The 26,371-nt window shown below is 37.0% G+C and overlaps 1 protein-coding gene across 1 annotated transcript in view; it reads right to left on the reverse strand.

The window, feature by feature from the left end:
• LOC150084737 (RNA polymerase II-associated protein 1) overlaps positions 1-26,371 on the reverse strand; it is a 630,471-nt gene that overhangs the window by 56,052 nt on the left and 548,048 nt on the right. Inside the window, exon 31 of the mRNA XM_090376342.1 lies at positions 19,616-19,781. Within this exon, the coding sequence (XP_090232468.1) occupies positions 19,616-19,781 (166 nt within the window). The remainder of the gene's footprint in view (positions 1-19,615; positions 19,782-26,371) is intronic.

The following is a 26,371-nucleotide window of genomic DNA, read 5'->3' on the forward strand; positions in this document are numbered from 1 at the left end:
GTGATGCAGTTTTTTGTCTGCCACTGCATATAATGACAATGATTTTAAAAGATTTACATCATGTTTTAAATTCAAATCTTTATTTTGAAGATTTTTAAATTCGTTCGCAAAAATATTTTTCTCTTCCACTTTCAATTATTATCACAGTCTGTGAGAAGCTTTAGCTGCATTTTGCTGCTAGTTCCAGAAGTGGTCACCCGCATTCTATATGGGAACACCCTTATGCATAAGACTGTCAGGGGTGCTGGTTCCATACAAGGAAGTCTTTACTTTTTCATTTAACTCAACTATTTTAGGAAGAAAACGTAATTTTCAAATTAATCTTCAAGTTCATTGACCTTCAGGTAGAAAGTCAGTTTCCGATAAAAATCACTTAAAAATATTAGTAAAAAACAGCAATGAGTTTTTCAAACAGTGATTTTGGGGCCCCTAGGAAGATGTCTTTTTTGCCTATTGGATAACGCTCCCCTACTCACAGATACACACAGTACAGCTGGGGAAGGAAAGCTACTATGTCCAATCTTGTCTGCATGCCTCCCACCTTTCTCTTTCAGTAACAGAAAGACAGTTGTAGTTTGTGAGTCCGTGTACAGTTTATCTGCATGTCTACTACATACTTTGTTTCTTCTGTGTTTCTTGGAATTGTATTGTTAAAACGTGCAAGCAGAAGCAAAGGAAGGAATCTAAATCACATTGACAATTTCAGATACTTGGGTGGATGGTTTACAACAAAAACTCAGAAGAAGAAAATCTAAAGTATTACTAAACATGCATATTCTTTGTACTTTAGTGGCAAGATTGATGATCAGGATAAAACTTGGGTTTCATATAGGTACTGTAAAACTTTGCACCACAAATCTGCAGATCTGGCTAAGTGGGAAAATTAAAGGTATGCTTAGCAGTTCCTATGGTGTGGCGAAAACTGTGCAACCACATTGATGACTACTATTTCAGCATGACAAAACTATCAGGGATGTCCAGAAAAAGCAAGCTTAGCATCAAATATTCTAAAATATCACCTGCACTAAGGTCTGCTACATAATGAATACCTGCTGATACCAGATCCCCAAAATCATGGGATGAAGGAAATAGAGAGGAATATAGCAAGGATTCTTGTATTATCCACTTCAATAAATTTGGACTACCAACCAGAAAATTATATTGTGTTGCACTAAATCAAGAAAGAAAAACTGAATGACTTAGTTCGTGAGCAAGCAGAATTCCTTGGTTTTTAGGTTATAGCAGTAGAAGTCACTTGAAGCAGGAACTAAAATTATAGTATATCAAAAACATCAAAGTGTTTTCAAAATATGTCATTATGCAAAACAGTATGTGTTTCTGTAAAGATATGGGTGGTCTTCTGAATGAAAGGCATTGAGCACAAGCCTAAGAATGGTGTATATTTACTGATGATCTCAAAATTAAGTTTAAAAAGCAGTTTTGCTGTACGATAGACATGCAATTCCATCAGTTCCTTTACTTCATGCTGTTGGCTTGAAAGAAATGTACGAAAGTATGTCCAAGATTGCAAATGCATGTCTGTGGTGAACTTAAGGTAATTTAAATTACTTACTGATTTACAAGGAGGTGCACAGAGTACTATTGTTTTTTATGTTTGTGGAATAGTCATGTAACAAAAAAACATTGTATTGTATAAAGAGAAGCAATTACATTCCATAAAGAGAAGCAATATAAAATATTCCACTAGTTGAAGCAAAAGAAAAAAAAAAAAGGTTCTTCTTCCACCTTTGCAAGTTCTGCTATGATTTTGTAACTAAGGGAAGTATTTCCCAATTTAAAAGATGCAAAAATGAAAAAAAAAAAAAAAAAAAAAACTCCTCCTCTACAATGATATATTTGAAAGAAAGCTAGAGTACTGAACTGGCAGCTTGGAGATCATTTAAAAGAAAAATGGTGTGCATGGATTTCTTGGAAAATGGAAAGAAGATAATTATGAATTTCTGGTGTCAACTTTACTATAATGTTATGAAGATATGGGCTGATGAATATCTTTGAAAATTCATTTTCTTCTTTCCCATCTCAGTTTTTCCACCTCAAAACTTAGATGTTAGCAATGAGCAAGGGGAAAGGGGAATGCTTTCATCAGGATATATCCATGATGGAAAAGATATATATTTTTTTGTTATTTTTGGTTTTTAGGAACATTAGCAACTAAGGCCATATTGCTCGGGGTATATGTGGTGGTCATTCCCTGACCTTTTCGCATCCTCTGTATTTGGTAGTCACGGTCTCGAACCCCGGTCTAATCAAGAAGCATGTGCTACGCACTGCTGCTCCTGCCCACCTGGCTATGGAGGCACCAATGGAAGAGTGGTACCAAGGTCTCTGGAATGCTTCACGATGCGACTACTGATAGTAACTTAAGAGGGAAAGCAAAAAAAAATATTATGTAAGAAAAACTCTCAGTGGCAAACATTTCTAAGGAAACAATCTATGTAGTACATTATATATTTGATTAAAGTATTTTAAAAATGAACTCATTTTTAAGATAGCATATGTATTGTTGGATGATATTTGAAATTGGCCATTCATTAAGTTACTAAACTTTCAATAAATATTTTCATGGAGACATGATAGAGACATAATATTTGTATTTTTTGGAATCAGTGAATGAATTTCCATTTCAATTCTTCAACTTTGCTCCAGATATCTGTAAATAATTTTTTTTTGTTGTCCAGTGTAATGAGAAACCATCTTTAAAACAATGGAATGAGCAGCAGCCTGGAAAACAAGGTGCAGGGCATTCTATAGACTGCTGGGAGTCATTGCGGAACAAGTAAATACATGGCCTTTGTTAAGCTAAGAATAGGAACAGGTGCATGTACACCAATGCTAGGAGTTTGGTAAATAAATTTGAGGTGTTGGTCATAACACCAAATGCATATCAGCGGAAGCCTGAGGCTTATGCTGAACCAGGCAAAAAAAAAAATTTCTGACTTTACCCAGAGAGAGAGAGAGAGAGAGAGAGAGAGAGAAGTAGAAGGGAATCACCAAGAAAGATAAGAATGGTGATATCCAGCTCAGGACCCTGGGTGTGCCAAGCCCATACTCACCAGATGTGAGCCTCCATTAACATCACAATCCTCCAAGTTAATCAAGTATTGAACTGATGAGGCACCCATTCATCCTTTTACAGATGGCAACGCCATTGAAATGGCTATTAGAATGGTGGGTGGATAGTGTGCAGAACTGGAATTTGAGGAGTAAAATGTATACAGGAAGGATAGGAAGGGGGGGGGGAGTATTACTGTTAGTTAAGAAACACATAAAATTCAAGAAAGTACACCCAGTTGACATGGCTAGATAGTGCAGTGTCGAGTCCGTTTGGCGTGACATAAGCACTGAGAAAGCAAAAATGAGAGTAAGAGTGTGTTATAGATGTAATGACTCTGATGAATATAATAAACAATGACTGTACAGAGAAATAGAGTGGGCCAGTAAATCAGAATGTCTTATAATAGGGGATTTTAATTTCCCAGATATTGACTGGAATTTATGGGTTGGTCACTCACACACTAGCAAGGCCTTTTTGGATTTATTGGATGATTGTTTTCTCTCCCTCTAATTGCCTCCCATGTTCGGGACGCAACTAGAGGGAGTAATACTCTTGATCTTATTATCAGTAGTAATTCTTGTTGCATTAAAAATCTACAGAAAAAGGAACCACTAGGTGGCAGTGATCACAGTGTGCTGAAGTGGGATTTACTCAAGATTACTACCATCAGGGGTAAAGGGAAGGGTTTTTGCTTTCGTTAAGGTGACTATGGTGATCTGAGACAGTATTTAAATTCTATAAGGTGGGAATAACCGATGATGTTACCAGCATCAATTTCTAAATGGTAAGCATTCAAAGAATTAATCTTGGAAGTTACTAGGCTTTTCATACCAACTAAGAAATATTGTTCAAGGCTTAGGCCTAAACGGATGTCAGATGAACTAATGAGACATGCGGCAGAGAAGAAAAATGCATGGTATACACATAAATTAACAGGTGACACAGAAGCCTATGATAAATATAAGCTGGTCTGTAACCAAGTCACAAAGAAGATTAGGCAGGGAAAGAAAAACAACAGAGTTCTTTACCTATGTAAACTCTAGGAGGAAGGGGATGAATCAGATTGGTCTACTTGAAATTGATGGTTCAACTGTTGATGATCCTGCTAACAAACTAAATGAGTATTTTGCATCTACATTCACACATGAGAAGTTATTCAGGGAGGGGAATGCCAGAGGTGAGTTAAACTCTGGCAGTGAGCTAGATGATTTTGTAATAACTGAGAGGAAAGTGGAGGAGAAATTGTTGAAGATAAACATAAAAAAGGCACCCGGGGTGGATAGGATCTATCCAGTTATATTAAAGGAGGCAGCAAAGGAAGTAGGCAACCCTTAACCATAATTATTAGAGCTTCCTTGGATGCAGGTAGTTGGTTGGTGGAACAGACTTCCATCCTTTGTTGTGGAAATTGATAGCCTAAATAAATTTAAGGCTGAGCTAGACAGGTATTTGGAACGAACAGAGGGGTGAAATGGAAGTTTTTTTTTTTTTTTTTTTGGCTGATGCTGCATAAGCTTGCTTTCTTGCATCATATGCCTCTACTAATGCTAAACAGTAGTGACACTATCAGTCTCAGAGTAGAGCAGCAGCAACTCATTAGTTACCTGGTACATAATTTTCTCTAAAATGATGTTAGGTTTATAATGGTGTGTGTGCATGCGTGCATGTGCAATATTTCTTTATTCAAATGTAAATAAAATCTCAGTGTGCTGAGATTTTATTTACTTTTGAGTGAATGATTTAGATCATTTTATTTGAGTGAATGATTTAGATCATTCACTCAAATGATCTAAACTGTATGAAAACAACTGGCATCATCAATAAGAGCATTAACAGAAATAACTTCTAAACAGCAGCACAAAATCGTACAAAGTTATCATTATTCAGCTTCATTATTTCAAAATACATATTATTTTTCCTTCATCACAACTCTTACAGCTGTTCCAATAATATTCTCTACATCACCTGTAATGTATGCTGTGATACTATTACTGTTAAATGTTTCTCTTCAGCCACTGTCTTAGTACCAGTTATAATAAGTTATATATGAAAGCAGTAATGATAAGAAAACATATTTTGTTTCCTTCTACAAAGAGTATAAAATTTTACCATACAACTTAAAAGATGATGGATTACCTAATCTTTAATTACAATGGTAAGTACTAACATACTTTCATTTATTTTTTATGGCTATAATTTCTTAATAGTATGTAATTCAGCAAGCAATACACTTGGCTAATTAGGCCTATTATTTACTCCTAACAGCAGATTTTGATGTTACACTATTTAATGCTTCTGGAAGAAACTGCTATTATTTCATCACACAAAAATATCTTAAAACATCAAAGTAAATAATGTCATTTCTTCCACACTATTCAACTTCTGCTGCTTTAACAAACAATACTTAAAACTTGGTACATTACTAGAAGAATTTGAGTCACTGAAAACATGGATGCTTACCCTAGAGACAGTTATAATTGGGAGCTTGTCAGTGATTCAAGATTCTAGTAACCTGCATCTCTGAAAGGTGATACATCCCTGATTCGGGCTCCAGAGCAGAATAATTAAGTACTTACTGCTCCAGTTCAAAAGGATTTAGGGTTATTAGGAGATTCCTTCAAGGAAGCAGATAACATTGTTTTGTAATAAGGAATAAGGATAAGTGGACTAGAACCAAGGTGTCTCTGTCAAATGCAACAATTGATGATGCTACTAACAGATTGTCAGATTTTGAAGTGGCTAAAGAGAGTATTATTATTATTATTATTAGCTATATGGTGCATGGAAGCCTGAGGCTTATGCTGCACCAGCCAAAAAAAAAATTCCCGAGTTACCCTGAGAGAGAGTGAGAGAGAGAGAGAGTGAGAGTGAGAGAGAGAGAGAGAGAGAGAGAGAGAGAGAGAGGGAGAGAGGGAAAGAAGAATGATGATATTCAGCTCAGGACCCTGGGTGTTAATGTGGGGACTAATGATATCTGACACACTAGACTAATAATTTATTGGATAAATATAGAAGCATGCAGAAGAAATTTCTTGACTTAGATCAGAATGTATGTGTCTGCAGTTCCACCCAAACAAAACAGCAAAGACTATATGCTGAAAGCCTTGTGAATTAACTCAAGACTTGAGGGATTCTACAATGGTTTGTGGGAGGAGGATTTTTATCCGCACAATCCACACTTGCAGGAAGAAGGAATCTATTTTGTAAAGGGGGATAACATTTGAACCAAGGTAGTGCAAGGATTTTTCTCAGTATCACTAAGGATACCTTAAATTCAGGAAAACTGCTAGTTAGGGGAAATAAGAGGAATATAAATATACATTTATCTGATGATATGGGTCAAAGTAATTTTTACACAAATCTCAAGCTTTTGTTTGTTGCCACAATAGCCAATTCTTCAAAAGGATGGGAAACTAATGCTAGTAATAAGCTTAAATAACTTCAAGGGGTGTAGTAGAATAACAAACTATACAAAGCTTAGTCTTAACTATATCAGTAATGTCAGGAGTGTCCTCAATAAAATGAACAAATTCAAACTCCTTGTTAGGACAACTGACGCTGACATAATAGGGCAAATGGGGAAGTGTGGTGCCACCCAGAAATAGGAGATTATGAGTTTCACTATGGTATGTACAAATGTATTTAGAAAAGATAGGGAAGATAGAAAGGCAGTGGGGTCATGTTTAGGCTTTTTATCAAAAGCAGCCTAAACATGACAGGTTTCCCCAGATTCAGAAGTTATTAATGCTAGTATAGAATCCATGTGGTGTGAATTAGTTGGAAAGGAAGGTATAACAAGAGTGGGATTAATCTACAGATCAAAATTTGTAAATAGATTATGTATGATAAGAGCTTCCCTACATGCAAATGGAATGGGTGAGCAAGCATTGAATGGCATATTATGGGTGATTTCAAGCTACCTGGAAGGTAACTTTAAATCTATAATGAAATCACTCAAATCACCAAGTTAACTAAAACAAGTGAGAGGGAACCTCACCATGGGGAACAAAATTTTTAAACAATAGATTATTGTTATTTGTGATTGCACATTAGGGGAAGTACTATGGGTGAGAATATTCTAGACTTGGTCATCACCCTTGAACCATATGACATCATAGGCCTGACAATACAGGAGCCATTAGCAGGAATTGATCACAGAGTTTTGTTTGATGATGAAGAGGGACGTAGCAGTTGTTAAAGGCAATAGATTGGGTTTTAATTTCAAGAAAGACAATTATGACAGCTTAAGGAGCTACATGACCTATATTAACTGGGTGGGTAGGTTACAGAGTGCAAATACATTAGAATTATGGTATACCTTTAAAGCTATAATCACACAAGGAGAATTCTGAAGTGGATGAATAATGTACAGGTAACCCTAGAAAAATAATAAGAGGAGTTTACCTCATTATAGTACGTAGAACATTTCCGTATAATACCCTCCAGAAATTAAAACGGAAAAAACGAAAAAATCGACAACTTACTGGTACATTAAAGTAAAATATAAATTATTAAATAATCAATTTAACACAATTCGAAATCAATTTAAAACAATTAAAAATAAAATTAATGCAATTAAAAGAATCTAATGAAAATATTCAAAACGATTTTCCTTCCCGAAGCTGACAACGCTTCAGGAAGGAAATTTTCATTCCTGTGATCACGACATACGGTCGAAAAGCGTTGTCAGCTTCAGGAAGGAAAATCGTTTTGAATATTTTCGTTAGATTCTTTTAATTGCGTTAATTTGATTTTTAATTGTTTTAAATTGATTTTGAATTGTGTTAAATTGATTATTTAATTATTTATATTTTACTTTAATGTACCGGTAAGTTGTCGATTTTTTAATTTCTGGAGGGTATCATACGGAAGTGTTCTACGTACTATATTGAGGTAAACTCCTCTTATTATTTTACTAATATTATTATCAACGTAGAACATATTGAGTATTACAGCTCTGATTCATACTATCTAGGTAACCCTAGTATAACACGGTTATTAAATTCCTGTAAAATGTCGTGTTGTGCAAAACCATGTTACTGGACTAAGAAAAAGTACAAAAAAGGTTACATTCCAAAAGCTAACAAAAATACACTATTCTAGATTTCGTGTATCTTCTGCTCTCTTAAAAAAATTAGTAATCTGGGTTTGTTTGCTTTTGCTTGATAAATCTTTGTGAATTTCGTCATATGGAACTAAGCATTTTTGAAGCCCCCTTTTGAACATTTTGGGCTCTTTTCATTCAAAAATCTGCATTCAAAAAATAAGATTCTAATTGCTCGGCTAACTTTATGCCTTCCCATATGCTTTTTAGCGTAAAATTTGATTTGGAAGTTTACATCCAAATCAAATTTTACGCTAAAATTTGTAAAATTTGATCTTTATCTACTCTATTATCTACTCTATCATCCTATGAATTGATTTGGTTTTACCTCTGATGCCATTTCCACCAAATCTGCTTTGCCAGCCTCGTTTTCTACCAGTAATTCTTGAATGTCTTCAGTAATCAAACCTTTTTTAATTTTTTTAGGAGCATTGGTGACTAAGGCCATGCTGTGTATAATGTCTATAAATTGCGTGTCCCGAGGTTGATTTTCTGTTTTGCTGGACGAAAACCTTGAGTTTCCGGGAGAATAAACCATGCTACCCTCGCCCGAGCCCGACTAACTCAGTCACAACGTGGCTGAGTTAGTCGAGTTCGGGCGAGGGTAGCATGTTTTTTTCCTCCCTTCATCGATGGGATTCAAACTCAGCTATTTTCCAGCCGGTGTGGGGAGGAGGGCGATTCTATCAACTGTGCACCCCACGAGGGCTTCAGCAGTCATATCATCAAAACCTTCAATAGGAGGGCTATTGATGTAGCAAGTTCTACTATTGCACCGATTTCTTCTTCTGCCGGTTCGACCATATTTACTGAATGAACTGACTCTGGCCATACATTTTTCCACACACATTTAACGTTGACAGTTTTACTTGTTTCAGTGATAAAGCTATGATTCTGATACAGTCTACAATTGAGAAATGTTTCCACACCTCCATTACTTCAATAGATCCGGAATCAATTTTTTTCCAAAATCCACTGTAACAATTTTCTGATGGAATGAGTTTTAAAGGTGCATATAATGCCTTGATCTCACGGCTGAATGAAAGAAGTTGTATTAACCTGGTACAACTGTGGGGGTAGGAACATAACTTCAATGTTTGGGTGACTTAAATCTTTTGGATGGCCTGGTGTGCTATCCAATAGTAATAAAATTTTGAAATCTAGATTTTTCCACACGTTCAACAAGTACAAGTTCAATAGCACAGAATTTCCCAACAATATAAAATACAGGGATTTCTCAATAATTTTTTTTTGACTAGTGAGTCAACAGTGGGGATTCAAAAAGAGTGGAAACATTGAAAATTTACATCCAACATAATAGCAGGGTTTTCCCCGCACAAAAGCTCAAAAATACCCTGTTATGCGAGGTTTACCAAAATTCTCTAACCGTGTTTATAAGTACCGTGTTGTGTGAGGATTGTCGCAATTTATTAATCGTGTTAGACAAAACAGTGTTGTAGAAGTACCATGTTATACATTTGGGTTGGCCGTACTAGCCAGTGTAAAAGAGCATAACAAGATGGCATGGAAAAGTTGCAGAGCGATAAAATGGATGAGTGAAAGTTTTAGATAACCCAACTGAGAAGTGCAACAATATTTACAGACGGTCTGCTGAAATCTAAGTAAACATTCCAAATTATTTACTACATCCAGATCGTGAGTGATCCTGTCAAAACAGCTAAACAGGTTGGTTAAATGCAGTGAGAAGAAACAATAATAGTGATGCACACATCTTATGTCCAATTCCCCTTCATGGTGAGGAGAAACTGTGCAAGATGGAAAGAAAATGAAATTATGATGTTGAAACTTCTTTGAGTCTAAATGTGGGTTGATAATAATATCTAGTAATTTTGAGAGAGGCAGCAAGAGAGTGCATTCAACCACTAAGGTTAATTGTGAGGTATCACTGGATTCAGAGAGATTTCCTTGGATCAGAGAAGTTCCAATGTATTGCAGATACATAACGGTGGTTCAAAGAGTGAAGTAGATAACTACTGACTAGTTAGTGTGACATGGTAGGAAAAATCATGGAGGCAATGATCAAGACTACATTACAGGATAATTTCGAAAGAAATAACAAAATCACTGAAGGAAGTGATTTTGTAAATGAAAAATCATGTTTAAACAACCTGGGTAGCTATTCTGACATATTCATTCATGAGCTGGGTGTAGTACATAATTTTTATATTGATTCACTTTGATTTCAGCAAAGCATTTAAATTAGTTCCACAATTGATGTTACTCTATAAGCTGGAATATGTTGGAATTATGGGTAAGGTTCTAATGGGTCACAGGGCAGCTGTAGAGCAGGAAACAAGAAGGTTGTGATTAATGGTTATTCTTCAGATTGGGTTAATGTAAGAAGTGGATTTTACCAAGAATTGGTACTGGATTACTATTGTTTTTGATTTCTGAAATGACACTGATGAAGGTATGGCGTGTTTGATGTAAAAATTTGCAGATGATGTCAAGATTGGTAGAGTAGTTAATGATCAGTGTCATGCAGAGCTTCTTTGGGATGACTTAGATAAACTTTGGAGAGAGTCAGACAAGTGGCAAAAATGTTTTAATGCAGCAAAATGCAATAACTTACACTCAGGGAATAGCAACCCCAAAAATAACTTACACACTTGGTGGGATCGAATTAAAAACGTAGTGGAAGAAAGGGATTTGGAAGTTATGACATAAAGTTATTATTATACTTATTACATTAGTAATACTAATGTAATAAGTATAATAATAAGTAATACTAATGATATTAAGAGTAGGAGACCAGTGGAATTACTTAACAAGTACAGGTCACTGTTGAAAAAAAGCCGTGAAGTAGGGTTGAATTTGAAAGTGTCTGCAATTCTGCCCAGACACGATAGGAGGGAGTATATGATGAGAGCCTTGTCGATCAATTCGGCCCTGGAAAGATTGTGCAAGGCTCAAGGGGTAGAATTTTTTTCCGCCTGGACTGTACTTGTTAACAGGAGAGATTGCTTCTACAGGGATGGGATACACTTAAATAGAAAGGGTGCAAGAATATTTGCTGATGCTATCGAGGCAGTGTTAGGTGGGTCGGAAAACTGCTAGCTTGGGGAGAGACAAAGACTAATAGATTAACAGTAGCCACTGGCAGAGGTGAAAGAAATTCTTGCACTGCTTCTATTGGAATGAGCAGAAGCCTGAAAAACAAGATGCAGGATATTTCAGAGACTGCTGGAAGTCATTGCGGTACAAGTAAACACATGGGTTGTGTTAGGGTAGCTAAGAATAGAAACAGGTGCATGTATACTTGCGTGTACACCAATGCTAGGAGTTTAGTAAATAAATTTGATGAATTTGAGGTATTGCTCAAAACATCAAAGGCAGATATTGTTGGGATATCAGACGTGGTCTCACACAGATATAAGGAATGCAGAACTGGAATTTGGAGAGTACAACGTCTACAGAAAGGACAGACAGGATAGGAAGGGAGGAGGGGTTATGCTATTAGTTAAGAAACATAAAATCCAAGGAAGTGAAGCCAGTCAACATCGATGGATAGGGCAGTGTCGAGTCAGTTTGGTGTGACATAAGCATAGGTAAATCAAAATTGAGAGTAGAAGTGTGCTATAGGCCTAATGACTCTGATGAGTATAATAAGATACTGTACAGGGAAATAGAATGGGCCAGTAAATCAGAGAGTCTTATAATGGGGGATTTTAATTTCCCAGATATTGACTGGAATTTGTGGGTTGGTCACACACACTAGCAAGGCCTTTGTGGATTTATTGGATGATTGTTTTCTACTCCAGCATGTTCGGGAGGCAACTAGAGGGAGTAATACTCTTGATCTGATTATCAGTAGTGATTCTTCATGCATTAAGAATCTGCAGATAAAGGAACCACTAGGTGGCAGTGATCACAGTGTTCTGAAGTGGGATTTACTCAAGGAGGTAACTACCATCAGAGGTAAAGGGAAGGGTTTTTGCTTTCGTAAAGGCAACTACGATGGTCTGAGACAGTATTTAAATTCTATACAGTGGGACCAACTGATGACGTTACCAACAGCAAATTCAAAATGGGAAGAATTCAAGGAACTAATCTTGGAAGCTACCAGGCTTTATATACCAACCAAGAAATATTGTTCAAGGTTCAGGCCTAAATGGTTGTCAGATGAACTAATGAGACATATGGCAGAGAAGAAAAATGCATGGGATACATACAAATTAATGGGTGACATGGAAGCCTATGATAGATATCAGTTGGTCTGTAACCAAGTCACAAAGGAGATTAGGCAGGCAAAGGCAGATTATGAGAAATCCTTGGCAAAGGATGCAAAGAAAAACAGAAGAGAGTTCTTTACCTATTTAAACTCAAGAAGGAAAGGGATGAATCAGACTGGTCCACTGGATGTTGATGGTTCAACAGTTGAGGATCCTGCACAGGTGGCTAACAATCTAAACGAGTATTCTGCATCTACATTCACACATGAGGAGTTATTCAGGAAGAGGAATGTCGTAGGTGAAGTAAACATTGGCAGTGAGCTAGATGATTTTCTAATAACTGAGAGGAAAGTGGAGGAGAAATTGTTGAGGATAAACATAAAAAAGGCACCCGGGGTGGATGGGATCTATCCAGTTATATTAAAGGAGGCAGCAAAGGAAGTAAGCAAACCCCTAGCCATAATTATGAGAGCTTCTTTGGACTCAGGGGAGGTACCCATAGACTGGAGATGTGCAAATGTAACCCCAATTCACAAAGGAGGCTCAAAGGCTGACACAAGTAATTATAGACCTATTAGTTTAACTTCGATTCCAGGAAAATTAATGGAGGCACTGGTTAAAGAAGCACTGCAGGATCACCTAGACAAGAATTCAGTTATAGCTCAGACAGAGCATGGTTTTGTTAAGGGCAGGTCTTGTCTGACCAATTTGATTGGATACTATGATGTAGTCACAAAAGAACTGGATGCAGGGAATAACTTTGATATTATATATTTGGATCTTAGAAAGGCTTTTGATACTGTTGTGCATGGAAGACTGCTGCACAAATTGGAGCAGTGTCGCATTGGAGCCAAATTGCTGCTATGGATAAAGGGATGGTTGAGTGGCAGAGAGTGGTAATCAATGGACACTTCTCAACGTGGAATAATGTTATTAGTGGAGTTCCTCAGGGTTCAGTGTTGGGTCCATGGTTGTTTTCTGTATTTATAAATGATATTGATGATGGTATATTAAGCTTAATGTCCAAGTTTGCAGACGATACAAAGGTTGGCAGGATTGTTAAGGACACTACTGATGCTATGCTGCTGCAACAGGATCTGGAAAGGTTGAGCAGATGGGCTGAGAGGTGGCAAATGAAGTTTAACATTGACAAATGTAAAGTACTACATATGGGAAACAGTAACCCCAGATCAACGTATCAACTCTGTTGTACTACGCTGACAGTGGTAGAGAATGAAAAGGAACTGGGGGTAATTGTGCAGGCAGATATGAAGTTGTCTGAGCAGTGCAGACGAGCTGCAAGAGTAGCTCATGGTGTCTTGTCAATGATATACAGGAATTTTTCTAGCAGGGATAGGGATGTGATTATTCCCTTGTATAAGGCATTGGTCAGGCCACACCTTGAGTACTGTATACAGGTCTGGAGGCTTCATTTCAAGAAGGATGCAGAGCTGCTGGAACGAGTACAGAGAAGGGCAACAAGATTAGTGAATGGAACAAAGGGTTGCTCTTACGAAGAAAGGCTTAAGTTTTGCAAATTACAGAGTCTGGAGACTAGGCATCGGCGAGGTGATCTGATAGAGGTGTATAAGGCTTTGAATGGCTTGAGCATGCTCAATGCTGATGGGATTCTTCCTCTTGCTGAGAATAATCGCCTGAGAGGGCATAAATTCAAATTGAGGAAGGACGGATGTCGGATAGATGTGCGGAAATTTGCCTTTGGCCAGCGAGCAGTTGGTTTGTGGAATAGACTTCCATCACTTGTTGTTGTTGAAGTTGATAGCCTAAACAAATTTAAGGCTCAGCTGGACAGGTATTTCGAACGAACGGAGGGGTGAAATGGGAGTAGTGGTTGTGGTTTTTTTTTTTTTTTTTTTTTTGGCTGATGCTGAATAAGCTTGCTTTCTTGCATCATATGCCTCTACTAATGCTAAAGTTCACTGAGTAGTGTAGATAGGTGGCAAGGAAGACCTATGGTATCCTGTCGTTGATTTATCAAAAAACATTTGCTTATAGAGATAGGAGGTCATAATCACACCATAATAAGGAAATTATAAGGCACCACATTGGAATATTGTGCTCAAGTATGGAGATTAGACCTAAAAGAGACATTGAGTCAAATAAGCAGTTTTCATGATATTTAATTATTTATTTATTTATTATTATTATTATTTTTTTGGCCAGCACAGCTGAAGCTTAGGACTTGCATCATATGGTTAATACTAATACTAGTATACTTTGCTCACATCTGGTATGCTTATTTAATTTTTATAATTCACAAGATTTTTATACCAAAAAATTTAAAAAGGTGGGGATATCGGCAATTTGTTCTCTGTTAATATGTTTTTGGAAATCCATTCTTCCTGTTTCACCTCATGAATTCTAATTTCACTAATACAGTCAGGTATGCTACAATGAACAGTTTTTGAACAATAAAATCAGGATGCTACAACGAATGCGGAGAAATACTATCAGCCGTCGTAGCATGTGCATGTGCATGACATGTTGATCAGAGCGCTTCCTGCTCTAATTTCCCACTTTGATTAGAGCATCAGTTATCATCTTTGTTATTGTTTGTAAGATTCAGTTATTAGTTTAGTTCAGTTATCTGCTTATTTGCTCTTTAGCAGTGAAAATATATTTTTTAATTATTCTGCTATATAATTTTAACCATGAACCGGCAAAATAGAGCAAGAAAGGTAATTAACTTATAGACATTAAGAAAAAATAATTTCCAAACGAGAAAGTGTAGGAGATCTAAGTGCTGAATATGGTATGGCTAAATCAACAACAATTTTGAAAAACAAGGAAGAAATAAAAAGTGCACAGGTTGCGAAGGGAATCTCTAGGTTAAGCAGTTCACATAATATCACAGAAAAGATGGAAACTCTTCTATTAGTGTGGATTAATGAAAAACAAATGGCAGTTGATAGTGTCAGTGAGGTTATTATTTGTGAAAAGGCCAAACAATTGTTTGAGGAACTTGGTGCTAAGGCTCCTAGTACAAGTACTGGTTCTGTGAAGGAGTTTTTTGGCACCAAGGGGTGGTTTACTGGATTTAGGAAAAGGACTGGATTATACAGTGTGGTGAGGCTGCCAGTGCAGAAAGGGATGCTGTTGAGCAACATCGTTGTTGTTGTTGTATGTTTTACGGTGCAACGGCAGCTATAGGCCATTATGCGCCAGAGCAACATAGTGAGAAATTTAAGAAAATAATTAAGGATGGAGGTTTTCTTTCGCAGCAGATGTTTAACTGCGACGAAACTGGCCTTTTCTGGAAGAGAATGCAACGCAGAACATATATCATGAAGGAGGAGACTACCTTGCCTGGTCATAAGCCAATGAAAGACCGACTTACACTGCTCTTTTGTGCCAATGCTTCGAGTGACTGCAAGGTCAAACCACTGCTTGTGTACCATTCGGAGAACCCCAGAGCTTTTAAAAACACCAGGAAAAACTGCCATGGAGTTTTGTGGAGTTCCAACCACAAGGCTTAGATGACAAGGAGTCTTTTCTCTGACTTGGTGATTGAGATGTTTGGTCTCACTGTCCATGACTACCTTAGTGAGAAGGATCTTCCATTGAAGGTTCTTTTGGTCACGGACAATGCTCCAGCCCACCCTCCTAATTTGATGGAAGAATTACCAGATGAGTAGTTTTTATCAAGGTTCGCTTCTTGCAACCTAATACGACGCCTCTCCTCCAGCCTATGGACCAGCAGGTGATCGCTAATTTTAAAAAACTCTACACTAAGGCACTGTTCAGGAAATGTTTTGAGGCCACTTCTTCCAGTGATGTGACTCTGAAGGACTTTTGGAAGGGTCACTTCAATATAGCGGATGATGTTTTCCTACTTGGAAGGAGGTTTCTGTTAGGTGCTTAAATTCGGCTTGGAGGCCATTGTGGCTCCAAGAGACTTCAAAGGCATTCGACAGTTGGAGGAAGAGCCTGGATATCAATGAGGGGGACATGGAGGACCACAGGAAGGAGCTATCATTTGAGGAGCTAGCAGAACTTCACAATGAAGAAGAGGAAAGCTTTCAGGGACAAAGAAAAAAGTCACAGCATTTCAGCTGAGGACTTTAAAGCGGTGTTCTCTTGCTGGAATAAACTATCCAAACTTATAAAAGATTATCACCTGGATATTGCCGCTGTGGAAATGGGCCTTAATCATTTTAATGACACCTTGATGGCCCACTTTTGGAGGGTCCAAAAATCCAGAATAAAGCAGTCAAGCTTGGATTCATTCTTCAAAAAGGTGGACAAACACGCTCCAACTGATGAACCTCCCACAGGACAGTCACCCAAGATGAGTAGGAACGATGACTCCTCTCCTTCCACCTCTATGTGATTTTTTATGATTTTTATTAGGGAAAGTTGGTTTATATTTTCATTGGGGGAATATTGTTTATGCTTTTCAAATTTTATGTACAGCGTATAAAAGTTAAATAAATTAATTTTATATTACTTTTACACTTATATTTTTAATTTTGTATTATATTTTTCCTGTTTTAATCATTGTATTGGATGGTAACTTTGCTCTAGACTGTGGGCCTGGAACGGATTACCCCTAAATACATATATTTCAATGTATGCTAGAATGAACAGATGCTATAACGATCGAGGTTCTAGAACCAATTATGTTTGTTCTAGCATACCCCACTGTATACATAATGGTAAAAAATTAGTGCTATTACTAATTATTTAATTTAATTACTAAGCATTTAATTTGAAATTTCAGTTTGATCTTGTTTACATATATGTGTCACCTGCCATTGATGCAATTTGATCTATATCACCTAATTTGTTGGAAGACTTTTATAGGATGCATGGAAATCTACTTGCTTTCATTAGAAATTAGGGGTGCCTCCGAAGCCAGGTGGGCAGGAGCAGATCAGGCCGGTCTAATCAAGAAGTGCGTAGCACACACTTCTTGATTAGACCGGGGTTTGAGCCTGTGACTACCAAATATGGAGGATGCGGAAAGGTCAGGGAATGACCACCGCATATCTATTTTCTGCCATTATTAACCTTCTACTGCTAATGAATGCACTCCACATTTCATATGCTGATGATGTGAAGATCTGAACCATCTCCACATCATCTAAAGATGAAGTGCTGTGCAGTTATTTAGTTTCTTATCCAAACAGTTTCATCTATTAGGCGAATGAAAGCTGAGTATAGCAATGACTGTGCAGATATAAGTACTATTCACTGCTGGGATGAGTGAGTAAGTACTGAACACAGCAGAAAAGCCAAATTGCAAGTCAACCACATAATGGAAGACTAGCAACAAAACAGGTAAATTTTAACTAGCAACAACAGAAAATAACCAATAATGCCTATTTATAAGACATTCAGATTCTTGCTCCTGTACATCAACTACTAAGGTTATATTGTGCACCAGTTCTTATATTACACAGTTCATATGGTTTGATTGTGTATTATGTATGTACAAGTGTAATGCATACATCTTGTACACACTAATACTGGGGCTAAAAAAACTTGGAATAACTCATAGATAAAAACTCTACTCCCGCCATATGAGATCAGCTAACTGCAGCCCTGAATGAAGAGGCTTATAAGAACTCCTTCGGCCTCAAATGGTAGGGGGGGGAGGAAGAGAGAAAGAGAAAGAGAACTAAGGTTTGTGGAGATATGCTGTTGTGAGATGAAGAATTCTTATGCAATACTGATCAAAAACAAGAACTGAGTATACCATTAAATGGAAAAACAAAAACAAACAAATAAAAAAATAAAAAAAAAGTCAATGGAATACCATCACAAAAGTTCAGCAGCACTCACAAAAGAAACTCGCAAATCTAAGCATATTTTTTGAAGAAATATGCCTACCCTTTTTTCACATTAGCAATGTAGTCTATTCAGAATTCATGCCAACTGGTACCACCATTAACACGAGCACTACATCAAAACTCTAACAAAACTGATTCACAGAGTTCAACCAGACATGCAGATTATTCTCTATCAGCATGGCAGTGCATTGCCTTACACCAGTGCACAAATAACAAAAGAAATTTGCCATTTCACTGCGAAAGCTGGCAGTGAAATGGCAAATTATATAGCTTATTCATTACACTAATTCTGAAAGATAAGCTGTTAGGAGACTTCCTCTGTCCACTTTTTAGCATTTCTGCAAGCCAAGATATAAGTGCCTGTGTACTGAGCATCTATTATACATATCAGATTTGGCTCTATCAAACTTTTGCATTTACTCCATTTTGTGTGTGCGTCAACATAATAATCTATAATGCTTAAGGAACATTTCTGGGAATATATTTTTCTCAGACCATGATGTCATGGTAACTATGAAGCATTATTACATCAACAAGAGTTACAATTCTCTCATGGCAGCATCACAAAAGTGCTGAAGACAGAATGAGACATGGTATACATGCCTGTTTTTGTTTAGCTGTAATATCCTTACCTGATTTTTAGAAATAAAAATAGACATTACTCTTCAGCAAGCTCTCATACCTGTTCTACTGTGCAGCTAATATTGCATACATTAAGGAAAAAATCAGTCATATTATAAGATTTTCTTACTTTTAACAGAATAGCAAATATCAATTTATATATAAAGTTGCTTGTTATTTCTGTGGAAAGTTTAACTGATAGTCTAGATGGGGAAGGGATATCAAACATAAAGGCCATGAATCACCCTCAAATCTTTACTATGTGGTCCAAGTGGTGTTAACTTTTTTCCCTTTAAGTACTTCCATGCACTTGTGCATGGAAGTACTTAAAGGGGAAAAGATAAATTAAATTCCATAAAATTTCAAAAATTATGAATCTTTATGAGTCTCACTAATTTGAAGATGGTGTATTCTTATAAAAGATCAATGGGATAAAATATTTAGTATGTATTTCTTTTTCACCAATGTTGCACAAATTTGCAGTGTGTGCTTATTGTAGCAACTCAAAGAGATACCACTACGGCATGCAAGTTTTTCTGTGTTTAACATTCTGCTTTACAGTCCAACTTGAATAGCATTAGTTGAGGCATATGATGCAAGAAAGCAAGCCTGCCAAACAAGTTGGCAGGTATGCAATATTAATGCATACTTGCAAACTTTCATAAATGAGAAAATTTTTTTAATACAGATCAGACACTGATCTAGGTGAACAGGTAATGATTCAACAAAGAATAACAAATAAATAAATTTCTATTTCTATAAAAACACAACAGAACAATACAAACTATTTCAATATGTATTAAATTACCTCTAGTAGAGGAATCCCAAGAATGCGTAAAGCATCAAGATGTTCAGTAAGCAGTTGCTTTTTCCAGAAATTATCATATTTCTGTTGAAGAGGAACAATCACAAAATTAGCAAACAGATGATCACCATATGACACGGCTTGAAATTGGGACAATAATTCGGCATAGCTTAAAAGAAAAAAAAAAAACAGAGAATAGTACAAATAAATTATAAGTAAGCAGTTGTAATAAGTTGTAAAAATGGCATCTAGATCAGTGGAATGCAAACGGTGGTCTGTTGATTCCCTTAGGACCCATGGACAAATTGTGGTGGTGATGAGAAGGTAGACTCGTTGCTCTTTATGTATCCCACGAACAAATTATATAGCTTATTCATTACACTAATTCTGAAAGATAAGCTGTTAGAGACTTCCTCTCTGCATCTTTTAGCATTTCTGCAAGCCAAGATATAAGTGCCTGTGTACTGAGCAGATCGCAAAGAAACATGTGGACAGATTTTTTTATTTTATTTTTTAAATTTATATATTTAGAAATTATTATGGGACAAATTTTTAAAGTAGGTTAGATATATTTTTGTATGTCAATCACTATGTTTAATTATCAAGAATAAAACAAATGCTGGTGATCTGCAGGTAAAGCCAGAAACCAAAAGAGGTCCAGGGACATAAAAGTTTGCACGACACTGGTCTAGGTGAAAAGGTAATGATTCAACAAAGAATAACAAATAAATAAATAAATTTCTATAAATTATGAAAATTATAATTAAAATTGATTAATTTCTTTAACAAAGTTTAATTAGGTCTGATGACAAGATTCAAAACAGAATCCAGAAACATGCTGATGTTTCTGGATTCTGTTTCAATTTATTGCTAAGCAAAGCACTTTGCAATAAATTAATTCTATAACTATCCAAATGGTTTATTAATGTTCTTTTTCTTCTCAGAAATTTATTGTAACTGTTTTATTGCAGTGAAAAGCTAACCGTGGGCAATGTTTCGTGGTAGCATGGGTTTGCTCTATCAACATGCACACTAATGTTCATATGTGTATTAATTCCAGGATCACATCCAGCCCAAAAATTCATGGTCAGATTGGATCCTTTGATCTGAAATAAATGCATAAGCATTTGACAGTTGGACTATTTTATAGCTATCTAACTATCCCTCTAACTACCAGTTTCTTTCTGAGGAGGCAGAGAGGCCAGATCGTAATTATATTCATTGTTGAACTAGCCGCCATACTGTAGATTGTAGTCGATAAGAAATAGCTTATCGTATATATTTCTCGAACTGAGCGAAGGTATAAAGTAAAACTAGATAGAGTAATACGAAGCATTGTATTAAGAATCTGTTAAGCTTATTATAGTATTATCAATTAATCAAAAATATTATTAATCTTATTAAATTTCATTGTTAATTAAATTGTATTTAAACGGAAATCATGACCCAGACTAGAGCTGCGAAGCAAAGAGACGTGGTGTAACACAGATATAGGCAGTGCAGAGTTGGAATTTGGGGAGTACAATGTGTATAGGAAGGATAGGAAGGGAGGAGGGGTTATGGTTTGTTGTTTTGTTTTGTTTGTTATTTAGTTTTTAGGAGCATTAGCAACTAAGGCCATATTGCTCCGGGGATATGTGGTGGTCATTCCCTGACCTTTCCGCATCCTCCGTATTTGGTGGTCACAGGCTCGAAACCCAGTCTAATTAAGAAGCGTGTGCTACGCACTGCTGCTACTGCCCACCTGGCTACGGAGGCACCATAAAATCTAAGGAAGTGCATCCAATTGATGTTGGTGGACAATCCAGTGTTGAGTCTGTTTGGTGTGAAATAAGCACTGGAAAAGGAAAAAATGAGAGTAGGTGTGTTTTATAGGCCTGATGAATCTGATGAGTATAATGAGCAATTGTGCAGAGAAATAGAGTGGGCCAGTAAATCAGAATGTCTTATAATGGGAGATTTTAACTTTCCAGATATTAACTGGAACTTGTGGGTGTCACTTGCACACTAGCAAGACTTTTGTGGATTTATTGGATGACTGTTTTCAACAGCAACATGTTCGAGAGACAACCAGAGGGAGTAATATTCTTGATCTGATTATCAGTAGTGATTCTTCACGCATTAAGAATCTGCAGATAAAGGAACCACTGGGCGACAGTGATCACAATGTATTCATGTGGGAATTATTTAAAGATGTAACTACCATCAAGGCTAAAGGGAGGGGCTTTTGCTTTCGTAAAGGTGACTACAGAGGTCTCAGAGAGTTTTTAAATTCTGTACAGTGGGATCAAATGATGAGGATGTTACCAACAGTGAATTCTAAATGGGAAGCCTTCCGGGACTTAATTTTGGAGGCTACAAGGCTTTTCATTCCAACTAAGAAATACTGTTCAAGGTTTAGACCAAAATGGATGTCAGATGAATTAATGAGGCTAGTGGCAGAGAAGAAGAATGTATGGGACGCATATAAAGTATCAGGTGACACAGAAGCCTATGGCAGGTATAAACTAGTCTGTAATCAAGTCACAAAGGAGGTTAGGAAGGCGAAGGCAGATTATTTGAAATCTTTGCAAAGGGCGCAAAGAAAAACAGACAGGAGTTCTTTACTTATGTAAACTCTACAAGGATTTTTTTTTTTTTTTTTTTTTTGATAGTTGTTGGCGCATCGGCTTCTGTGGCCATAATGCACCTCCCAAGGTTTTTGCAGTACTTTGATCCAAGCCCTAGGCGGGATTCGAACCCGTGACCTTTGGGTTGCTAGGCAGGTACTTTACCCACCCGGCTAGCCCGGTCGGCCTCTACAAGGAAAGGGATGAATCAGATTGGACCACTTAACATAGATTGGTTGACTATTGATGACTATTGACTATTCATGCTTAGGTAGCTGATAAACTGAATGAATATTTTGCATCTACATTCACACACGAGGAGTTATTCAATGAGGGGAGTGCCAGAAGTTTATCAAACGTTATCAGGGAGCTAAATGATTTTGTAATAACTGAGAATAAAGTGGTGGAGAAATTGTTGTAGTTAAACATAAGAAAGGCACCTGGGGTGGATGGGATCTATCCAGTTATATCAAAGGAGGCAGCAAAAGAAGTAAGCAAACCCTTAGCCGTAATTATGAGAGCTTCATTGGACTCAGCGGAAGTCTCCATGGACTGGAGGTGTGCAAATGTATCACCAATTCACAAAGGAGTTTCAAAAGGTGACACAAGTAACTACAGACCTGTTAGTTTAACTTGGGTTCTGGGGAAAATAATGGAATCACTGGTTAAAGAAGCATTGCAGGATCATCTAGACAAGACTGCAGAACTGTTAAGACACAGCATGGGTTTGTCAAAGGGAGGTCTTGTCTGACCAACTTGATTGGTTACTATGATGTGGTCACAAAGGAACTGAATGCCAAAAATAAATTTGATATCATATACTTGGATTTCAGGAAAGCTTTTGATACTGTTGCACATGGAAGACTGCTGTACAAATTGGAGAGGTATGGCATCAAGGGTAACTGCTACAATGGATAAAGGGATGGTTGAGTGGGAGACAACAGAGAGTGGTAATCAATGGACACTGCATGAACAAATGTTATTAGTGGATTTCCCCAGGGTTCGGTGTTGGGCCCATTGTTATTTTGCATATTTATCGATGATATTGATGAAGGTATAGTAAGTTTAATGTTCAAATTTGCAGATGATACAAAGGTTGGCAGGGTTGTTAACAACAGTAATGACAGTATACTACTCCAACTGGATCTATATAAGTTGGGGAAATGGGCTGAGAAGTGGCAACTGGAGTTTAACATTGACAAATGCAAAGTACTGCATATGGATAGCAATAACCGAAGAAAAAACGCATCAACTGGGTGGTACTACAATCAGGGAAGTGGAAAGTGAAAAAGACCTGGGGGTAATTGTGCAGCCAAATATGAAGTTTGCTGAGCAGTGGAGACGGGCTGCCAGGGCAGGTCATGGAGTTTTGTCAATGATATATAGGAATTTTGCTAGCAGGGACAGGGAGGTGATAATCCTGTTATACAAGGCAATGGTCAGGCCACACCTAGAGTACTGTGTACAGGTCTGGAGCCTCATCTTAGGAAGGATGTAGAGTTTCTGGAACGAGTACAAAGAAGGGCAACAAGATTGGTGATGGGAACAAAGGGGTGCTCTTACCAAGAAAGGCTTATGTTCTGCAAACTGCAGTGCGTGGAGACTAGGCACCTGTGAGATCATCTGATTGAGGTGTATAAGGCCTTGAATGGGTTGAGCAAACTGAGGAAAGATAGTTGTAGAAGAGATGTGCGGAAATTTGCCTTTAGCCAGCGGGTAGTTGATTGGTGGAACAGGCTTCCATCTTTTGTTGTGGAAGCTAATAGTCTAAATAAATTTAAGGCTGAGCTTGACAGGCATTTGGAACGAATGGAGGGATGAAATGGGAGGGGTTTTTTTTGGCTGATGCTGCATAAGCTTGCTTTCTTGCATTGTATGCCTCTGCTAATGCTAATAACTGAAAAACTGGAATGGACTCTGTCAATTGGCTCACAAGATGTATCTTGTGAGCCCACTGTCAATGGGCTCACAAGAATTAGTAAACTTAAGAGGTCATATGGTTGAGCAATAAGAGGATGTAAGAAAGTGGATAAGAGCTCTCCAGGAAATTCAAAAATCTATATATATGCAATATTCAAATAATTCATATTACTGGTAATTTATAAATCAAACAAATATAACAAACAAATAAATCAAACTTTTGACAAAGGTCTTTTTTTCAAAAATTTGGAGAAAGATCTTTATCAAAGGAATTTTCCTGTTGTGTGTTTCCTTTGCTATACTACAGATGAATGGCTATGGGCATGCCATGCTGTCTTACAGTATTATTTTTACAGTGTGTAACAAAGGTAATCAAATTGCCTAAATCATTCTGGGAGCATATCACTGGACTTGTCTAGATATGAGATATTCATCTTAAGAGTCCTTACTGTGATATACCTAAACAATAACAGAACAAGGTCTCCCAGTTGCTGGCTGAATTTTTAAAACAGTAAGTGTGCGTGTGTAATACACAAGGTATAATCAAAAATGCAAACTACATGTACTGTTAGGGTGCTTGCTCATATTGTAACTAGATGAAAATATGAATAAATAAATATTCCAAGGTCCTATGTTAGGTGAAACTAAGTATTATTTATAGGAAGGAACACAAAAAAATACACTACAGCTCTTTCAATGTTATGATTATGCAATAAAATTTTATTACTAATGAAATATTCATATATTCCCATTCTCAGAATGACAGAATGTCCTTCTGCTCAAAAGTTCTTAGAATATTTTAACCAACTAATTGGATTACAAAAAGAGATTGCCATATTTTAAGGCATATAAGCTAGGGCAAACATTTATATGTAACAGACTTCAAGAAAGCAAAAATAAGTTTTCATAAGCAGCATTGTTACCATATATATCACATATTGTGAACTCCTTCACAATGAGTTGCCTGCTCTTGCACTTTGAATAAGTAATGCTTTACAAGTAGACAAGATTACTGTTACTTACTTTCAGTTGAGTGCCTCCATCCAGACAGCACTATTTTGGAGATTTCTCAATGGGTGGGAAAGGCCCCGAGTGTAAGAAGTGACAACCCAGTTGTGAAATATTTGAGCAATATGAGAGATGCCAAAAGGCGTACAGTATTTCAACATTATATTAATCTGGGGCAAAAGGCTCAGGCCACAGGAACATTACATATGTGTAAGTTAGTGCAAAGCAATGTAACTGTGTGTAGCAAACCTCATTCATTAGCAGCATTCTCATATTGTGAAATCCTTCAGAATGAGTTGCCTAATCTAGCACTTGGAATAAGTAACTCTTCCTAAGTAAGTAAGACTATTCTTACTTATTCTCAGTAGTGCCACCAGCCAGACAACACCCTTTCGAAAATGATAATTACCTCTTACATCTACCTTTATATACCAGGTGCAAAGAAGAGCAACAAGACTAGTCAGGGTACTTTTTATTATTATTATTATTAGCTGTATGGTGCAAGAGAGCCTGAGGCTTATGATACACCAGCCAAAAAAAAAAAACAAATATCTGAATTACCCTGAGTGAGAGAGAGAGAGAGAGAGAGAGAGAGAGAGAGAGAGAGAGAGAGAGAGAGAGAGAGAGAGAGAGAGAGAGAGAGAGAGAGAGAGAGAGAAAACAAGAGTCAGAATTAGAAGGGAATCACCAAGAAAGAGAAGAATGATGATATCCAGCTCAGGACCCTGGGTGTGCCAGGCCCATACTCACCAGATGTGAGCCCCCTGGGTTTTTTTTTTACCAACGAAAGACTACTGCAAATTTCAGCAGCTGAAAATTAGGCACCTGTAAGGAGACTTGAGGCTTTAAATGAATTGAGTACACTAAATATCGATGACATCTTTACTCTTTCTCAGATGCCACACATAAGAAGGGAAAATAAATTTAAATTGAAAAAGAATGGTTGCAGGAGAGATGTGCAGAAATTAGATTTACTGTGAATCAATTAGATGGAGAGTAACTGATTGTTAGAACAAACTTCTACCTGATGTTTTGGAGGTGGGTAGTTTGAATAAATTTAAGAAAGCATTTAATATTATTAGAGGGGATGGTGCTACAACAAATACTAATACTAAATAATATTACTATAATGTTACTTATTTGTATGCAGTGCCCATCACCCAATCCCAGATGGCTGTTATGGTATTTGTTAGCACCTCATTGGTGGGAGGCTAGGTACCTC

The sequence above is a fragment of the Mastigoproctus giganteus genome, chromosome 6 (genome assembly GCF_048544385.1).
Source record: "Mastigoproctus giganteus isolate SK-2022 chromosome 6, ASM4854438v1, whole genome shotgun sequence".
Lineage (NCBI taxonomy): Eukaryota > Metazoa > Arthropoda > Arachnida > Uropygi > Thelyphonidae > Mastigoproctus > Mastigoproctus giganteus.